The sequence below is a fragment of the Crotalus tigris genome, unplaced genomic scaffold (assembly GCF_016545835.1).
Source record: "Crotalus tigris isolate CLP2741 ecotype Arizona unplaced genomic scaffold, ASM1654583v1 scf7180000017585.4430047, whole genome shotgun sequence".
NCBI classification, from domain to species: domain Eukaryota; kingdom Metazoa; phylum Chordata; class Lepidosauria; order Squamata; family Viperidae; genus Crotalus; species Crotalus tigris.
Window position 1 is genome coordinate 2529869 of NW_024096493.1, and position 20902 is coordinate 2550770.

A 20902-nucleotide genomic window follows, 5' to 3' on the forward strand; every position below is an offset into this window, starting at 1 on the left:
TTGGGAGGACCAACGCAGGGAAATAATGGCAATTTTTTTTAAAAAAGGGCAAAACTTGCCAAGGAAAGTTATTGAATGAAAGTATCCCCACAATGCTGCTAACCTTAAATCAATGCATATTTTCATGGCAAGACTTTCCAGACCTTTGCATAGTGTACATGTCTTTCAAAGTAATCAGAACATTGCCCCGATTGTCACCTAATCCACTCCCTTTTCCCCCTCTAATAAGCTGAAGATTAATTGTAAATTTCATCAAGACCAAACAAATTTATACTGCAGGCCAACCATAATACTACCTTGTGACATCCATTTAGGATGCTACATCTGCCACCCAAGCGTCCCTTTTCTCAGCCCTGCTTCTCTTGCAGTGGGTGAGTAGAGTAGTTGAAGAGAGAGAATTCAGTGGAGGAGACAAGCAGCAGCCCAGAACGGCTTCTTTGGCACCAGTCTCCCAATCCCATTACTATAATTAGGTCATCGACATCTAATTTACATGGCACAAAGACAAAATTGATGCAAATGACATGTCAATTATATAATTATGTAAATAATTCAAAATGGAGGCAAATAACTTAAAAGCCAATTACCTAATGTTGTAATTGATGTCAGTTTCCTAAGTTATGAAGGCTGGGTGAGTGTGGTACAATGGTTAGGGTGATGTACTAAGAGTGGAGGGGTGTACTAGCTTACCATCAGTTCACAACTATGAAAGCTCATTGGGTGAGCAGGCTCTCAATTCAATCTGTTTTATATATTTTGAGGGGGGAAAAAACCAAGAGGCAGCATTTGAGTGAAAGGGTAAGAAATAACCAGGTAAGTTTGAATTTAATGGACACTTAGCTTTAATGATACCCCTTCCCCCAAATGGTCTATTAAATCATGATTTACTTGTATATTCAAGTTATGTGAGAGACTCTTGATAAAAAACACTACCATCATTAAATATTACAAAAGGGAAATCGGTATAGAGCAGAATTAATACTAGTGATCTACACCGGTATGGGAAACTCAAGTTAAATCAGACTAAGATTACCTGATATTGGAACACTATTTACACTCTTTCCCTACAAGTGACTTATCACATCTTCTTTGTTATTTATCTATCACGAAGGTAATTTAAAGCCTTTCCAGATTATTGCTGTATTAATAAAATCATACTGGACAATTTTAGAAGGCACTATAAGGCCTTAGTGGGGGAAATGACCATTGTTCAGCAATGGGAGACGTAACTTCCTCGATTTTTAGCTTTAAAATTGAGCATATCCTTTGACTATAATTCCTGTATGAAATTTTAGTGGTAAGACCAAAAACATTGCCTCAGAAAGTTATACTATAATAACCCTTATGACAACAAAGTATGGCTTGGCTGCATTTTTAGCCACCCTTCTATTACCTATCTGGCATTAAAGTTTGGAAGACATTACAATGCATGTATAAAGGTTGACCTGTATTCCCACAATAAATTAAGGATTTCTTGCAGATATTCTATGTACTGTAGAAGCAGAGCCAGTTAGTTTTAGTGATTAAGACGCCAAGCTAGAAACTAGAAGATTGTGAGGTTTAGACCTGGCTAGGGGATTTTGGACCAGTCACTCTCTCTCGGCTCACAATGTCAGTTGGTCAATTCCTGTCATAATCATTGGATCAAAACTTGGTTGATACAAAAAAAAAGTAGATCCTGCACTTCTGGGAAAACACTAGGAAATTAAAAGCATTCTATGAACACATTTTTCAAGCTGACTAGTGCAGAATCCATAGGAAATGGCAGCGTTTGTCACCTGTCGCACAATGAATATACTGTGTGTATGTATGTGTATACACACACAAAGGCATGGTGGCTCAGTGGCTTAATAATGCTGGAGATGGTCTTGGCTCTGGTGGTTTGAGCCCAAGCATGGCGTGGCAGGGTGAGTTCCTGCCACTCGTTCTGTCCACCTAACAGTTCGAAACCATGTTCTACTCAAGTAGACAGATAAGTACCACTTCAGTGGGGAGGCAAGCTGATGTTCTGTGCAGGCAGTCATATTCCTGACCGCTCTGAACCTTTCTGGTTGTGGCGCCTGTTTGTGAGGCCACTCTGGGAAGGGAAGGGCCCTTGGCTGATGCTGCCCGTCTTTCTCTCTGGTGAGAAGCCAGTTCACCCTCCTGTGGCGCACCTTGGGAAGTGCACAAGCATGTCCTATAACAGGGCTGGTACCTTGGCAAGCCAAACTACTACTGTACAATAGTATTGTGGTCTCCTGGCTACTGTAACAATGCCATACCCTAATTATCATCATCATCATCCTTGGAAAGGACTCGATAAATAGACAAAAATGCCAAATCCAGTCTGAATATCTGGCTGACCATGCGACAAACAACAACCGCAACAATAATAATAAATACAAGTTTGTGTTATTTTAGAATAAGAATATTTAGAGTTCTGGAATGGAACTTTCAGCAGTTTCAAGGCCAATGAGGAAAGTTATTTAAACATTTCGGCATCATGGAAGAAGGAAAAACTCATGAAATGATTTACAGGGAACTCGGATCCCGTGTCAACGAAAGCATCAAAGATAAATGAAAACTAGTTTCGCCCATTGCTGCTGGAGACAAAGAATTGAGACACTACTGAATGAGTCATGCAATAGGACTAGTAAAGCCTGTTCCAATGCAATTTCGGATGGTGGGAGGGTAAACATCTCTTCTTACTAATTATAGTGTTGCTTCTTATTTCTCCCAGCCTTGCTCGGTGTCTCTGTATTTGAATGTGTAATTAAAGTCTCAAAAATAGCACCCACCCTTTTTATAAGCAGTAACTAATCAGTAAACAGATTGTAGTCAGGAACAGAATTCCCATCCACCAAGGAAAAAAGGAACAAGTCAATTTTATTTATAGATATAATGCATTGCATTTGTCCTCAAAGTGATTATTATTATATACAGCTCAGATGGCCCCAACCTTCTAATCACATTTAGGAGATATACATGTGAACTATTGGCACTTGCAAAGGAGAAATCCAGTGTAACAAGTATTGAACTTTTTTGGATTGCTTCAGGAAAGCTTCTGAAGATGGGATAGGTTGATCACCTGTGTATCAGCTGAGTAGTGAACCTTCATTAAAACCTAAATCTTAAATCAACCCAACTGGGAATGATTGTGGTTGATAGTTCTTTTTTTATTTATTTTTATTTTTTAATACACATTTTATTGGTTTTTCTAATTTTAACATCAAAGTGCTCAGGAAAACACCGTGGTGAAAGAGTAATCAATCATAGCAAAACAAGTCATATATATATATATATATAAAACTAAAATTAATACCTTAAAAAAAATTCCCCCCTCTATTTCCTCACATGATATAACAAATTTAGTTTAATCTATTTCTTCTTAAAATTCAATCAATCCACAGAATCATCCCTACTATTACATCTACATAAATCACTCCTGCTTTTAAGCTCCACTAATTTCAATTAAAATATTCCAATTGATCTTAAACAAACATATTAATAAAATTTTGGGTATCCTTTCTACAACACAAATAATATTCCAAGAATAACATTATAATATTTTCACATATATCCCATCTCTTAATTTAATACATCATTAATTAATACCCTTTCTTCTCTTATCATAGATCTCTCTAATTCTTCTGCTATTACAAAATAGTTTTCTATATAAACAGATTAAAAAAAACAAAAAGAGAATCATTTCGACCTGTTAAGTAAAATTTAACCCTCAACCAAATTAACTATCGTATCTAAGACAAATATATTATTACACCAATTATTATCTTACTGCTTTCATTTACTCAATTAGATTGTCAAATCAGTCCAAATTTCTAAAGCCTTTTTGACCCAATAATTAAAATTTTATATCACATTTTTAAATCTAACTCTGGCTTTTTTTCTATACTAAGCTGGTTTCCGTAATGTCGCATCCATGTCATCAAATCTCATTATTTGAGTACTAATGTTTATCAACAAATTGATCTGATCAAAATTCTCTTCCCCTTCTTCCAGTATCATATAAGCAATGTAATCCATTTTATTCCATATTATAATTTCAGCTTGCTTATCCAAGTTGTCATAACTTTCAATTGATCGCGTCTGGCTATCAATTCCTATTAATTTTGGCAATGGGAGAACTTCACTTATAGTCATTTTTTGATCTTCAAAGTTCTGAATTTGTACATAGACTTGTGAAATATCCTCCTCTGTAATAGTTACTTGATTTATAGAGTAGTTATTTAAAGTCTCAATCTGGGATTTTGGGTCCAGAATTTTTCTAAAGTTCAATTGATCAGTGAGTTCTTCCATCTCAAATTGTGTACACTGTTGCATATAAGCTTCTTCTTGGCCTGTAGATTGGTCTTTTAAGATTTGGGGCTCAGCTTGTGATTCTAGAAGATAGTCTTTAGTTTTTCTCCATGATTTCATCTCTTCTATAATTTCCAATATTTTTTCCAACATCAGCTCATAATCCAGTAGTGTTCTCCAGACACCAAAGACATTAGAATTGCAGTAAATATTTTTGCCACAAGATGTCCTCAGTAAGCTATAGAAAGCTTTTTCTTTGCACATTAAAAGCCTTTATCTCATTAAGAAAGACAACGAAAGAGACTATATCTTCAGTATAGTAAGTAAAGTAATACTCTAAATTAGGAATCTTTCCAGGGATGCCCAATATCCAAAAGGCTCAAAATATAATAAGTGCTAATCTATAGTTTTGTTTAAAGTATTTTTTCCCCCCAGATAGAAGCTGCTTTCTTAGAACAGGGAAGTCATCCAAAAAGCAAGCTCCTTGCAGGAAAAATAGTTCTGAATGGAGAGAGGGAGGAAAGGTTTCACCCGGATTCACCACAGTGGTTCTTTATGCTTAGATGATTTTCTGACTTCAGCTAGCACAGTGAAGTGATCGGCCATTTTACTGACCAATCTTCTTCTCCATCGGCCCTACTGAGTTAGCTCAGACTGTAGGGGGAGCCACCGCTCCACTTCAGCTGATCAAAAGCCTCCTCGACGGTAGTCGCCCCTCCAGAGTGATTTAAGACCAGCATAAGGGTCTACCGGTAGAGAGAAAACAGCCAACGAAGAGCGACAGTTCTTTGTATGGCTGAAGGTGTCGTGATCCGGAAGCGGAAGTCATGGTTGATAGTTCTGAAATTCTGTGATGGGCCTACCTCAACTGTTTTAAACTATCTTTCTCTAAATTTTTGGAGAAGCAAGAATAGGAGGTATGCAATATTGAGGGCAAACAAATAAACACTGAAAGTTTTTAAGAAGAGACTGGACAGCCATTTGTCTGAAATGGTGTAGGGTTTCCTGCCTGAGCAGGGGGTTGGACTAGATCAGGGGTGTCAAACTTGCAACATCATGTGACGTGTTGTGACGTATTGCGACTTTTTTTTCCATTGCCAGCAATGGGGTAGGCGTGGATTCTGTATGATGAAACCAGACCGTGGGCCGGCAGTTTGACACCCCTGAACTAGATGACCTCCAGGTACTTCCATCATCATCATCATCATCATCATCATCATCATCATCATCATCATCATTATCTAAATTTGCAAACTAGTAGAATTAATCAAAATCTAATGAGTTGAAACATTAGCACTTAATCACTGACATCCTTTTAGTAACGTTTTGTTTTAATTCCTGAAACCTTTCTCTTCAGGCTTATAATGAGAGCGGTTTTATGTCATTTGGGTTTTTTTTGTGTGTGGGACATACAGAAAGAGAAAATGCATACATGAGTTTGTGCATATCAACATAGGTTAATCCTCATAATAGCCTGATCCTTGGAAAACTTTTTCTACTGTATTGGTAAAAATCCATACTGAATTGGATATCAGCTTATTTATGTTCTGAGATGACCAACTGATTACTAAAGTATATAAAATGTTACTTAAGGTGAATCTGGAAGATGAATATGTCAAATATGGTATTGTAAAATGGGTGAAAAACTTTAGGTACAACATAAAGCTAGATAAATGGGAGAATGTATGGACCAATGGTTTAAAATTTACTTTGAATTATAGTTTGAAAGAAAATTTTTATAAAAATAGTAGCCATTTTATAAAAACCGTAACAGGGTAAACTTTAACTAAAGGAAAACTGCTAGTTTAGTAATTTAACACTTTTTATTCTAATTATTTATAATCAAAGACTTAATAAGAAATAAAATAAAGTCTTAAATAAAGAGAACAAAAATACTTAATTTTGTTTTTCTAAACAATGTTATACATTCCTTGCCAGCAGTAGGTCAGTTTTGACATTTTTTGGCCAGTATGCTACAAGCACAATCCTAGTTCAATGTTACTCCATGGCTACTTATGTAATTAATGCAAGCTAGGAACTCTCAGCTAAGACTTTTCTTGCAAGTTTTATTGCCCATATTCCATCATGAGGAGGTACACACAATTTACTAAAGCTGTCAAGACGCAATATTACAAAAGCAGAAAAAAATTAAATCACAGCAAAATTATCAGGCTCATTAAGGCTGTTTTTCAATATTCATGTTCCCAAACAACTTAGCTAATTTGGTCTAAGATTCCACTTGTATAGCGCACTTGTTGATATGCTCATTAACATTTACCTCCAAACTTGTGAATAGGGAAGATCATTTTTTTAAAAAAAACCACCCCTAAGTCCCAATTATCTTCTTCAGGAAAACAAAGCAATGGCTGGGCTATATGACATCCACTTTGGCAGCTTCCCAATGTTAGGAAACTAACATTTAGAAGGCCAAAGAATGGTGATAAGCTGGAAAAGATATTGGAAAATGAGCGAGGCCATGGGAAAGCAGAAGTCCAAAATTTCTTAGAAAAAAACAATATTTCTAACAATACTGCCCCGGGTTCATTTTTACTGAAACTATTTTTTTGTAATCCTATATAATTGCTTCAAAGTTATACTCTAAATTACCCCACTGACCTAACTAAGCACGATGTATTATATCCAATGAAATATCTTGCCTTTGTTTTCAGCACTTTGATCTTCTCTTTAGCAGTGTCAATAAGCCAATTTGTGCTTCAATGTAATGGTCACTTAGTGTCCACTTTAAATAATTCATTTTAAGGAAAAATATTTCCACTGCACAAATGTAATTATAGGATTATAATTACATGGATATGAATTCAGTGGAAAAGCAATACCAAGTGGCAACAGAGGACAATATTTTCAAGAGAACTGTAGATTGGTGTATTTGAAGCTTTCTGAAACCAACAGTGGTAACATAAATCAATGGAAATATGTTTAGCTGTCATGGCTGCATGGTGAAAGAAACAAAATGGGGCTTGCTTGCATAAACTTAAGCGTTACACATTCCATGCAGTCTAGCATTCTGTCATGCAATAATTTGCAAGCATTTCAGATGATGTTTTAAACTTCAGACTTCTGTTTTAAAGTGATTGTTCTTTAGGAGTTGGAACACCTAATCTTGTTTTTTACAAGAATAGATAACATCCGCCATCTAGTGGACATAAGAGAAATGTTTAATTAACTTGACTTTTCAGCAAGCTTGTACCTTCTAGAATCTAGATACAGTATGCTGGGTAGAAGCTATTCTCAGGCCAGTCAGCAGTTGCCATCACCAGACTGGCATTCTCTACATACATTCCAACAGAAAGTTAAAAAGAAATAAATCAGGATTGTTTAGCTGAATTGCAAAAGAGTATATGCCTTAGCTCAGGGGTAGGCAACCTTGGCTCTTTTATGACTTGTGGACTTCAACTCCCAGAATGAAGTCCACGAATCATAAAAAAGCCAAGGTTGCCTACTCCTGTCTTAGCTCATTCACAAGAAGGTTCCCCACTGAAATATTTAAGAAACCTTGTTCTCATGATGTCACATTGATCTCACTGCTAATCCATTTCCGAAGCAAGCCTGAAACTTTAGGTGTTCTATAGAAGTTGGATTTTCCCTGCTATCCTGATACAACAGCCTGGATGCAGCTGGGGAATCAAGGCATATAGAAGAGAATTCCTGGGTTGATCCAATCTGCGTTGGCCATCTGCTCAGCTTTTTCTCCAAGTGTTAACTACTGGGATGTTAGTGGAGCCCCATATACATGTTGTGTGTTTTGTTTTATGGTGCTTTCATATTTTTTTTGTATTAGATTATTTTAACTTTATTTGATGTGGGGTTTAGTTTGCTTATATTTCAATACCTGACCGGGTAATATTATTGGTGCTGGTTAACATTGGATTTTCTCTCTCTTCATATACAGTAGTTTGCTGTGCCAGTGCTGGTCAGGATGTGCTTTTTGCCTTGGTTCAAAGCCTCAGTTAGGATATTGTTGTTTGATAGTTCCTTTGGTGTTAATCCTTGATTATCTGGATGAAAGCTGCTGGAGAGGATGTGTCCTGGACTTATTTCCTTCTTAGCTTTTTCCGTCTCTTTTGAATGGTTTGTAAATGTGCTTTATCTCTGGGTCTATTAATGGCTTGATTTATCTGTATGCCAAACTTCTAAGAATTCCATAACTTTTTGGATTTGACTTGGTCTAGGTGCTCAGTTTTCCAGTTGAAACTGTGGTTGGTCTCTGTGTTGTAAGATTAAGAATGTGTCTTCTACAAGTTGATATTTATGTGTTCTGCTAGTCTTCTGCCTACAAAACTTCTATTTCCACCCAGCATACTCCTCCAGCTGGCTGAAGATAACCGCTTAACACAGTTGGTGATCACCCAGTTTGGGAAGGCTGGTTTATGATCTCCACTATTCCTTTGAAAGAGGGATGTGGAATTAATTTCAGTGACTAAGCTGTGTATTGTGGGCATGCGTGAACTGCTTGAAATTCCTTGTATCTTTCAGTGTTCATCTCAGCAACATCCAACATTACCTGGCACTTTTACCAGCTTTCCCAAACTGATTTTCCCAATGTGCTTCACTGCAGTTCTCGTGATTGTGGGATGATGCGAGTTATACTTTGAAACACTCATTTGTATGGGTGGGGGTAATATTTTAAAAATCTGTTGACTTCTGCGGGCAAAATAATGCAAGATTTTTTGATAGGGCATTATTTTCATACTTATGATCATTGCAGCATCCCTGTGGTCAGGTGACCAAAATTCAGATGTTTAGCAACTGGTGCATATTTATGATGGTTGCAGTGTCTGTCCCGGGATTACAAAACTCCATCTAAGCTTATGTATTTATCGGAAGACTAAATCTTTGGTTTCGGTGACCGACCCAGATCTGGATCCTGCAAGCTTACGTATGTCTCGCAAAGCTAACCCCCAACGAAGTCATTTCTTTCCTTCATGGCTCACACAAATTCATCGGTCGTGTTCAGAATCCTTAAAGAAGACAATGCCTTTCATAAAGCCGGCAGCAACCTCTGTCTTTTCGACGCCAGCCGTTTCGCGAAACTGGAAAGGCGACCTGAGAAAACCAGATGGGAACAAGCGCCAGCTGCAACTTTCCACCGATAACTTTCAAAGCCCGCACACAGTTGCCGAGAACACCAAGGCGCAGGCGCGCTGGCGGCATTTCTTAAGCCAATCTCTTTGTCGGGCGGGGCAGAAATGCGGTGGCTCCGCCCACCGGCGTCTGACGAGCAAACCTTTGCAGGAGCTTGCTAGAACGTTCTTGCGTTCCTTTCTTCTTCCTCTTCCTCCTCCATCTCGTCTCTCCCCCCTCCCCGCTTCTCCTGTGACGCAAGACAATGCTCCACCTCTTCCGCACCGGCAGTTCTCTTCTACGATCGCGCGTGGTCGCGTGCGTCACCTCTCGGACGAGGCGCGGCTGGAGCCTTCTGGATCCGCCCGGGACTGCTGCGCTTTTAGTCGTGGGGACCGGCGGCGCGCGCTCCTTGGGACCAAGCTGCCTCTGCCTTCCGTCCCGCGGCTGCCTTCGCGCCCTCGTAAGCTCCGTCGCCATGAAGAGCCTGCCGTGCTTCTGCCGCGGGGAGGTGGTGCGAGGCTTCGGGCGGGGCTCCAAGGAGCTGGGCATCCGCACAGGTGAGGGCGATGGACCGGGCGCCGCTCCCGGGGGAGTCGGGTGGAAGCGTCGCGGCAGGTCCTTTTCCTTCGCCGCCCCTGCCTGGTTCTTCTGGCGGCGGGAAGGTCAGCTTTCTGGGTTCTTTCTTGCCTTGATTAAAACGAGGCTTCCACAGAAGTGGAGCTGGATTTTTTTTATTTATTTTTTGGTCTTTGAAGTCCCGTTCAAAGTCCAGCTCAGCCCCTTCCTAGATAGTGCTTGTGGGTTTTTTTTCTCCCATAGTACAAAACGACTTTATTTTTTATTTGATTTTTTTTAATCCCGTAATTATTTATAAATGCAGGTAGTCCTCGACTGACAACAGTTCCAGATTACAACGGCTCTAAAAAAAAGAGACTTATGACTGTTTTTCACAGTTAGGACTTCTGCAACGTCCCCATGATCATGTGATCAAAATTCAGGTGCTTGGCAACTGGTTCATACTTATAACCATTGCAACATCCAAGGAGTCATGTGATCCCGTTTTGCAACCCTCTGGCAAGCAAAGCCAATGGGGAAAGCAGATTCACTTAACCAGGTTTCTAACTTATCCAACTCCAGGGAGTCACTTAACAACTGTGGCAAAAAACGGGGCAACAAATGTCTCACTTAACAACATAAATTTGGGGCTCAATTGTAAGTTGTAAGTCAAAAACTACCTGTAACTTAAACTCCCCCCTCCTCTTTCCTTACAACAATCCTGTGAGGTGCATTGGGCTGAAAGAGAAGGACTAGCCCAAAATCACTCGTTTGGCTTTTATGCTTAAAGTTGGACTAGAACTCATGGTTTCTAGGCCAGCACCTTAATCGTTACACTAAAATGCTGTAAACTTAATAAGATGTATTGTGGGCTCCTAACCTAACTTAGAACTTTCATATTTTCTGGTATTATGTTGTCCAAGTATCCAGCCTAAATTCCTCCCCAAGCAAGAGTGTCTCCCCAACTGTTTAGATTAAAACCATTTCCATAAGGGATATTTTGTGATAATTTAGAATCGGGCTTCTGCATTTAATGAAGAGGTAGGTTTTTAACAATCCTGGCATGAAACTGCTCAGAAATAATATAATTCCTAGTTCTTAATAGAAAGAACTAGGTTATGGGCTTTTTGTTAAAATACATGCAGAGGAACATGCGCACATTCACTTTCCATTCCTTTTGCTTTAAAGGAGGTAACGTGTAACACAAATCATGTTACAAGATGTGGTTATATATTATTAGGTAGCCTAATACCTTCATTATGTTATAGACTAGGTACTATTATTTTCTATTATGTATGTAAATTACCAAATTACAAAACAACAGATGTTCCTGAAAATTCAAATGCAGGCTGGCCTTCTTGAGTATGTGTGTATTTGAAGAATGACTTAAACATTGATGTAAATTATCTTAGTTATATTTAGACTGCCCTAACCTATAGTCTCCCTCAACTGGATCATAGTATACTATACTATTAATATAGGTGTATGTATTGATCTAAGACTTTCTGCCTGATCTTTTTGAGTGTGCTATGAGTTACAGTATTAATAAATGTAAATGTTTTATTTTTCAGCTAATTTTTCCGAAGAAGTGGTTGATAGTTTCCCATCTGATATCTGTACTGGCATATACTATGGATGGGGTTGTGTTGGAAATGGAGATGTGCATAAAGTGGTTTTGAGTATAGGTTGGAATCCGTATTACAAGAATGTTAAGAAATCAGTGGTGAGTATGTTGTGTGTTAATATCTTAGAAGTAGCTTAGGACCTGATCAGTAGAAATTTATTTTTGGACAGTTTTTGCTGGAGAGGAGGCAGTGGAGTAGTGAGGTGTCAGATGCTCCATCAATGGAGACTGTGAGTAATATACTGAAACAAAATGGAGGATGAGGGCTTCTTGGAAGTGCGGTGCATGTTCTACAGCTCACATTGGAAGCACTCCTGGAGAGCCAACCTGCAGGCCTAGCAACAGGTTGGAGGCGAGCCCAGCACTGACAGAGCTTACTCATACTTCTGCTTGTTCTTGCCCTTACCTGCCTCTAGTAAAGCTGCCTGCAAAATGTGGGCAGGCTACAAAGCATCCAGATTTTGATGTCGTGGCCACATGATCACATGCAACAGCAAGAACTTTGAGGATCAACCATAAAGTTATATGTTCAGTGCTGCCCTAACTTTGGACAGTTGCTGAATGGTCACTAAGAAAGAACTGTCTGTACTCTTATTTAGAAGTCAATAGTTGTTTTGGTTTTACCTATATTTAAAACTTCTGGAAATAAACGTGTCTTTATTTCAGTGCTTTAATATACATATAGACATGCTATGAAATGTTTTTTTGTTTTTTTTAAGGAAACACACATCATTCACACCTTCAAGAAAGACTTTTATGGAGAAATACTCAGCATAATCATTGTTGGTTATATAAGACCAGAGCAGAACTTTAATTCTTTAGGTAAGTCTTGAGTATTTGAGTATTTATTGTTTGATAAATGATAAGGTCTACTAATAAGATCAGGTCTTTAATATCATTATTATACAATAGGAGTTCTTAAAATATAGGTTGCCAAGGCAAAGAATATGAAGAGCGTTTATACCTGTATTGGTTTGGGTGAAATTGTAGATCAGAAACATTTTCTTCCTGAAGAAAATGTACATTTACAACATCTACCTATGCTGCACGTTACATAGAACCAGAAAAATATGGAAAATTGCAATTATCTGGGGGTAAAAAGCACAACCCAACTGATAAATCTCAGTTTGAGTGATAATTGTACTGTAGTAGGAACAATAAACTTACATATAATGCTGGAAGCTTACATCTTTCAGCCCAGTCTACTTCACAGGGTTGTTGATGTGCTACAAAATTCATCTTGAGTTCCTGGAGAAAATACATATATTGGGTGTATAATTCAATAAGACTCATGACTTTTTTCTTGCTCTGTCTTCCCTTCCTCTTTGGCAAGGTATTAGCCATGCGAATCATAATTGAAAGCTGCATCGTTTTGGATCCTTTTAACTATTTCCTCAATTCCCATCTTTTTCCATAGAAAAAGCAACATACATAGGTACTCTCAGACTATAACTCACTCAGTTTAGGTGGTATGAAAGAAACTTGTAGACAGCAGATGCTTTATTTCATTTGTATCTTGAATCAGGCATTTACCAATATTACGAATGAAGGCAAATATGTATGTCAAAGTAATGATTTAAAAGCTAATCAGCTGATGTAATGTCAGATGTATGATGTAATGATGGGAATGACTCAGCAGGGTCTATGTCCCTTTAAGAGCCAGCTGGGTCTGTGTCCTTTTAAGAGCTTTGTATAAAAGGGAAGTTTCCGTAGATATGCTCTCTGTCTTCTGTTTTCCTGCTGTAAGTGCTGTATGTTGGAGCCTGCTGTATTAACACATGTATGTATATTGTTCCTGGTGTACGATACTGTAGATAGTGTAAGATAAACCACCATTTAATATAGACCACTGTTTACTGTGTTTACTCCTGGGTTATCTCAATGCAATAAGACTGTGCATGCTTTGACAATGTGTCTCAGGGTAATGTTGCCGGATCCGATCTGAGTCTAGCAGAGTGTGCGCTAAAAAGCCACTAAAACAGCCACAAACAGAACTGCACACACACTGCTAGACAGAAGTTCTCTGAAGATGGGCTCCAGCGTGACTCCGAAAGCTCGGAAGACAAAACCCCTGGTCCCAATGACCGACTCAGATCGGATCCTGCATTTGTCAATATTATATACTTTGGAACAGATCTGAGCATTTTGTTGTCCGCACGCCACTTCTGACTTACGGGTGATCCCAGTCTGGCCTATGATAGTGGGGGGCACTAACAATGTTAGGGCAGGGCAGTGGCAGTGGGGATGGTGGCGGCAGCCTTGGGGTTTGGGTTGTGGCAGCAATGGGCAGAGCTATAACCTTCGGCAGCAATCCCAGTTTGTCATGTGGCCCCTTGATAAAATCAGTTGCCCGCCCCTGCTTTAGAAGTAGTTAATGTTTTATGTTTTCCCTCTACAGATGCACTTATAGCTGCTATTCAACATGACATTGAAGAAGCTAAAAGTCTACTAGATTTGCCAGAACACCAGAAGTTTAAAGATGACAACTTCTTTCACAGAGGAAATGTTAGCAGTATGACTAATGGTCATTAAATAATTCCCTTTCTTTATTTTCACTGCAGTTATTTAAACTGAACTGATCTTCACATGTTTCTTTTTAATAGAGAAGGCTGCTCTTCTCTTTAGGATTGTTACTCTGCTCTGCTCTTTAGGATTGTTATTTTAGCATTACACTAAAATGGTTAGTGATTCTCTAAAAGTAACACTGTTTTTGTTTTTTCAAAAAATGGCCATGTAACTTGACCAATAGAAAGTGCAATCTGTTATGTGTTGTTGTTCGTGCAGACAAAAGGGCAGACAAAAGTTTGTTCTCTAAATGTTTCTACATATTTCTAATGATTGCTATTTATTTAATAACGCCCATGCTGTATGTTTTTGTTGTGAAAGATTTCCAATGGAAAAGTAGAAATATTATCAGTAATTTTACTGCCTGAATAGTTGTCCTAGACCTAAAGGCTTTTAATTGTTCATTTGAAACATTAGCTGGATTCATTTGAAGTCCTTTTTAATCCCTTTAAAATAGGATTTAAGCCCTCTGTGACTGCATTACGCTGTTAATTTCAGTGAGAGTAAAAGCGTAACTTAATTTCTCCTACCTTCAACTGAGAATTCCTAGATACTTATAGAGCTTATCTATTTTACTGTTTTATAGTGAATGGAAAGCCTTCATCTTAAGAGAGGCATCTGAACCTGGAACAAACCTTTATTTTCACAAAAGTTCCTTTACTTTTGATGCAACTTCGCTGTTACAAACCAGCCTTTCATTTGATTAAATGCTCCTTTAATTTGCTTGGAAGAAAATGTGACGGACTGGGGTCTTTGTGTATATCTACAGGTAGCCTAGACTTGCAAGTCCCGATTGGGGACCAGAATCTCAATCCTTGAGCAGAGCAGTTGTCAAGGGAGAATGTCATGTGACTACTTGGCCAGTGTAATTGTAGCATGCTCAGTTGTGGTAATGAAGCAGTCTCATGGGTTGCTAGGTGGACTGAGTCACAAGGAACCTGGAGGTGCCTCAGGGTAACGGAGGCCCTAAGAGGCTTTGAACAGGCTGTGGGTGACTTGGGAGATGCTGCAGGGCAATGCGAGGCCAGGGAAAGAAGCTGTGGCCACCCCCTTGGAAGCAACAGTTGCCCCACAGAAAGTATCAAACACCTGGGAAGTTCCAAGAGCACAGCACAAAAGAGCCACTCCTCATACACAAAGGGCCAGTTAGAGGGCAATAGACTGGTAGTTGGGTTTGCATTCCCCGTGCAGTCATAAGTAGGGATAAGCTGCCAGTCCACAAGGCCAGTGCAATACCTGTAACATCAGGCACGGGTCACAAGTCCCTTTGTTCAGTGCTCTTGTAATTTCGAACGGTTGCTGAACAAATGATTGTAAGTCTAGGACGACCTGTACGCTTGTGTTGTGTGTCCATGTGTACACATACGTATGTGCAATCAATTCTTGTTCTTCACAATAGTTACATTCTATAAGGTAATGAATTCTGATTTACTAAATACTGAACCATTGCTCCTAGGGGGAATATACAACGCACTTTTATAGTATGGGAGCTGAAATAAAAAGGCAGAGTATCCACTTTATCAGCCTCAATGGGAACATGTTTGTCAGGTGACTTATATTTTTCACTGCTCTGAGCCTGTCCCCAAATGACTGCAAAACTGCCATGTGTATTTGGCATTATAAATATATTTCAGTGAGTAGATGAAATTGTAAATATGAAATCTGCAAATAATGAGGATAAACTATGTATGTATATATATTTGTGTCTGTATACATGGTTTACCAGCTGCTATAAAGTGTATGTGTAACTTGCAATCCTAGCATGTTCCTGTAGTTCCAGTTTTCATGGCTTCTCTGTCAATATAGCTGGGGGGACTTGCTTGTCCCAGGATATTTATGTGCTTGGAAAAACAAAACAAAACACCAGAAGCTTATTACCAAATTATGTTTTTTTTTCTGCTTACATTTTTCATTTTGATACATGTTTTTACGCAAAATGCAACAAAAATTCTTTTAATTAAAACTTAATTGGATTGGTAACTGTGCTTACTGGAAAATGGGATGTGCATCGAATCGAAATGTCTAGTCTGGAAATGTGTACACTATGTGTATGGAGAATGAAGGTGACAGTGGAAAATTCAGTTGATTGCACTTTGATAATTTTACAAATGTATAATGGGTACAAGCTTCTAGGGCAGTGATGGTGAACCTTTTAGGGACCGAGTGTCCAAAGTGCAACCCAAAACCCACTTATTTATCGCAAAGTGCCAGGGTTGCATCAGTATTGTGTCCTGGGGGGCGTGGCCCACTGGGTGGGCGTGGCTGCAGTGGTCACGGCAGACTGGGTGAGCGGGGCCAGGGCGGCGGGGGCCAGTTCCTCACCATCTCCAGGGCATCCCTGGGAGCCAATGCCACTTGCTCACTTCCTGCCCTGTCGCTTCCAAACACCACGTGCTCGCTACTCTGACGAACTCTGCTGGGGCAACGGCACGCATGCCCACAGAGAGGGGTCTGAGTGCTGCCTCTGGCATGCGTGCCATAGGTTCACCACCACTGTTCTAGGGATTGTGTAGTGTAAAATATTTCAGTCTTATTTATCTGTAGGAAAAAGCTCATTGCATATATGTCAAATGCATAAGGAGAAAGACCACCCCAAATTTATGTTCACTGCATGAACATCATGAATTGGAAGTCTTATGTCCTTCATTTAAGATGGTGCCCCAGGAATCCTGAATTCTGTTTTTCATGGTTCAAATTTTTATTATTTCATATTTCATGTTACCATTAAATTTTAAAAGCTTGGGTTCTCCTTATTTTTATCTTGGTAACGTGCTCATGTTCTCTTTCTCTTTACCCACTCTGCATATGCAATTCTAGCAGCACCAAGGCCTTAAAGATAGTCCTCAATTTACGACCATTTGTTTAGCAATTGTTTGAGATTACAATGGTGCTGGAAAAAAAATGATTTAATTTGCTGTTCTTCAAACTTAAAAAAGACCTGCAGCTTCCCCACAGTTATGGTTAGGTGCTCGCCTACCAGTTTGTATTTATAGTGGTAGCAATGTTCTGTGGCCACATGATCACTATTGCTTAAATATTTGCTTAATGACCGTAGCAAAAAAGTGGTGTAAAATTTGGTGTGACTCACTTAATGGTCACATTGCTTAGCAACAGTTCTGGTCCAAAATGTCATAAGTCGAGGACTACCTGTATATATTTCTTGGTAGCTTAATGCAATCTATGACTGACACTCATTTCAACTTGTGTGCCAAAGAATATCTGGTGATGGGCTATGTATAAGTAGTCCTCAATTTACAACAGTTCATTGAAAAAAGTGACAGGACCATTTTTCACAGCTGTGGCATCTCCATGGTCACATGATTAAAATTCTGACATTTGGCAACTGACTCATATTTATTACAGTTGTAGTGTTCCAGGGTCATGTGATGGTCTTTTGCAACTTTCTGATGAGCAAAGTCAATGGGAAAGCAAGATTCACTTAACAACTGTGGCAAGAAAGGTCGTAAAATGGGGCAAAACTCACTTAACCAATGTCTCACTTAGCAACAGAAATTTTGGGCTCAATTGTGGTCGTAACTGCAGAACTGCCTGTGTAGCCACTAGGTCTCCTGCTATTACTGCCATCTCCAAAATGTTCTAGTGCAAAAAAAACCCTTTTTCTCTGGATGGGTAACATTCTGAAAATTGCAACTAGCCAAGTGCTTTTGCTTTTTACACAGTTCAGTAATGAGTAGGGCTGGGGGAGGGATCTCAGCAAAAAAGTTGAAGCCATTGTCTTATAAGCAATTTGTGACCACCAAAATAATTGCTAATAAAGTTAACAGATTTTCAGCACTGCTGTACATTTCCTTCTTCCTCCTCATGATCAGCATGTGACCTTATTAGCTCCATAAATATGAGCGTTAAGATAGTCTGGGCATAATTGGATATACTGTTGGCAGTGTATATTTGTCAATTGTTTTGTTACTTTAGAATGTGCCTTCTGATAGGGTTACTTTGTGAGATAAATTACTAACCTATGAATCATGACATGTATATAAATTATTGTTTAAGGGAATGTGTCACTTGACAAAAACACAAAGTTTTGGAAGCAGCAATGAAGTTCAAACCTAGAAATTGAATATATTGATTAGTCCTGGTTTTTAAACAGCATATGAAATCAAACGAATATGTATTGAATTCTGCCTTTTTATATATAGAGAGAATCAATTTTAAATTGATCATTGTAATTTTATTGAGTGCTTTATTTTTCTATTAATTTCAACAAATAAAAAAGAGAAAAGCTATATGTTTTCTATTAATTTTTTTCCACTCCACACAAAGAAACCTGAAAAACATCAAATACTATTCTGTTTTAATAAATACATAGACAACTTTTTGTCAATTTGTTTTTGAAAAGGTAAGGAATACGATAGAGCCAATTGGTTCTAATAATTAAGGCACCAAACTAGAAACCTGGAGATTGTGTGCTAATCCTACCTTTGGGACAAAACCAGTTGGGCAACCTTGGGCCTTTGTCATCCAGGATTCCTCACGGATCCTGTCCTAGAAAGGAGGCCAAAGCAAACTACTTGCAAAATCTTGCCAAGAAAACTTAAAGGATTAGTTCAGGCAATTGCCAGGAATCAATGCAGATTTGGAGAGCCTCATTATACTTAAGTGACCTCTTGCAATTTGAATCCCCATTATCTTAGTTTCCTCATAAATTACATAGAAAATCCCTATTGGGATGGAAATCCAGTTAGGTTTAGAGTTAGGCATGACAATCCAGTTAGGGTGAGATTTGGGGTTAGGGTATGGATTAGGGTTAAGGTTAGGGTTACGCTTTGTGTTAGGGCTAGGATTAGAGTTAGGGTTAGCATTACAGTTACGTAACCCACTAGGGTTACGGTTAATGATCCGGTTACCGTTAGGATTAGCATTAGTGATGGGATCCAGAAAAGGTTTGTGATAGTCCAGTGTGAACTTGAAGTGTAAAACCTACATGATGAGCCAATTCAGAGGCTTCTTATGCTTGAGGCCTCTCCTGTTTCCAATCCCCCTTATTCTCACTTCATTACAAAAAAATATAACAAAAACTTATTGGGAGGTAGGTGTGCTTTGGGTTGGGGTTAGGCATTAACTTGTAATGTCACTAAAAGGTCAGTAGCTTCGGGGACCTTAATGTATTTAAGAGGCCACTAACAATTCTAATCCCTTTTATTCTTCTCTTGTAAATTACGTGGAAATTTCCATTAGAATGGAAAGCCAGTTAGAGTTAGCATTAGGTTAGGTTTTGCATTAGTGTTAGTGTTAAGCGTGTGTTAAGTTTAGGGTTATGCTTACACTTTGTATTAGGGATAGGGTTAGATTTAGGGTTAGGGGTAGGAATAGGATTATGGTTAGCGTTAGCATTAGGGTTATGGTAGAGTTAGCATGAGATTTACAATTTGTATTCGGGTTAGTGTTAGGGCTTGTGTTAACACTAGGATTAGGATTAATGTTATGGTTACTGTTAGGGTTAGCATTAGCTATGGGATCCAAAAAAGGTTAGGGTTAGTCCAATGTGAATTTGGAGTGTAAAAGAGTCTCGTATTTCTAATCACCCTTATTTTTGATTCATTATAAAAAGTACAGTAAAATCTTATTCGGATGGAAACGCACTTAGGGTTAGGTTTAGGCATCCATGAAATAATGTCAACAGGAGCTCCGTAAAGTCTTATTATGCTTCAGAGGCTGTTAGCAATTCTAATCCCTCTTATGGTTAGGAATTAGAACTCAAGTTAAGATTAGGATTGAAAATCACATTTGGGTTAGTGTGAGTGTTAGATTTAGGGTTAGGAATGGCAATTTAGTATGGGTGAGATTTAGGGTGAAATTTATGGTAAGGTAGCATGAAGGTTCATGTTAGGGTTAGGAATGGAAATCCAGTTAGGGTTAGCATTATGGTTAATATTGGGGGTTGGAATAGGTTTAGGGTTAGTGTTAGAGATGGAAATTCAGTCAGGGTGAGGTTTAGATTTAGGCAATCTAATTGGTATTCAAATATGTGAAAAACTGGTTCTCTGTGTGAATGCCACTTTTGGAAGTCTGTTCTGGGCCTCGGCAACAAAAATTATCAGTTCGGCCGAACTGGTGCGAATCCCACCACTGGATTTAGGGTTGGAGTTAAAGATAGATCTCCAGTTAAGGTTTTGGTTAGGGTTAGATTAGGATGGCGGTTAGTGTTATGGATGGAAATGCATTTAGGGTTAGGGTTAGGGTTATTGTTAGATTCTGAATGGAAATTGGGTTCTGGTTAGGGTTCTGGTTCGGCTTCCTTGAAATCAGGGCTGAAAAACAACTTCAGTTAGATTCACAAGTCTTTTTAAGAAAGGGAGTGAATCAACAGAAATGCAAGACCTTTTAAACCAATTTGCTCTTATCATATCCCTGCACTGAAATATGTAAATCATGTTATTTCTCTGGAATTATGTACAGCAGAGCCAAGGTCTTTTTTTCTATTTTAGACTAAATCATCTGCAGTGAGTCTTAGGTATGCTTCATGGAAACAAAACCTTCAAACTATGTTTATGAATCTTCCTTACTTCAGCTCATATTGGGGTATTAGGCTTAAATCATTGTTCAATTACAATTGAAGTTGTAATTGCCAAGCCCGGAATAACGAAATTTAGAAAGTGAAAAGAGATAGATCGCTTCAACTCATCTCAAGGTTCACTGCAGTTCAATCTTGCAAGACTAAACCAAGTTTTACTGATGTGTGCAAACAGGTCGTCCTCATTGCTTGATAAATTGGTCCCATGTAGTTTAATAGAAAAAACAAAAAACATGAAA

General features: G+C 38.7%; 1 protein-coding gene across 1 annotated transcript; it reads left to right on the forward strand.

The window, feature by feature from the left end:
• Nucleotides 1-9610: 9610 nt before the first annotated feature.
• RFK (riboflavin kinase) lies at nt 9611-17030 on the forward strand. The gene is made up of 4 exons (XM_039361332.1): nt 9611-9941; nt 11511-11662; nt 12283-12385; nt 13962-17030. The coding sequence occupies exons 1-4, from the start codon at nt 9647-9649 to the stop codon at nt 14093-14095; spliced, it is 684 nt and encodes a 227-aa protein (XP_039217266.1). The 5' UTR covers nt 9611-9646; the 3' UTR covers nt 14096-17030.
• The last annotated feature ends 3872 nt before the right edge of the window (nt 17031-20902 follow it).

Bases quoted from the DNA above. Each gene is read 5' to 3' on its own strand.
- RFK (XM_039361332.1), top strand. From the start codon at position 9,647: ATGCTCCACCTCTTCCGCACCGGCAGTTCTCTTCTACGATCGCGCGTG. The intron at 9,942-11,510 runs GTGAGGGCGATG...TTTATTTTTCAG, and splicing joins GGAGCTGGGCATCCGCACAG to CTAATTTTTCCGAAGAAGTG. The intron at 12,386-13,961 runs GTAAGTCTTGAG...TTCCCTCTACAG, and splicing joins GCAGAACTTTAATTCTTTAG to ATGCACTTATAGCTGCTATT.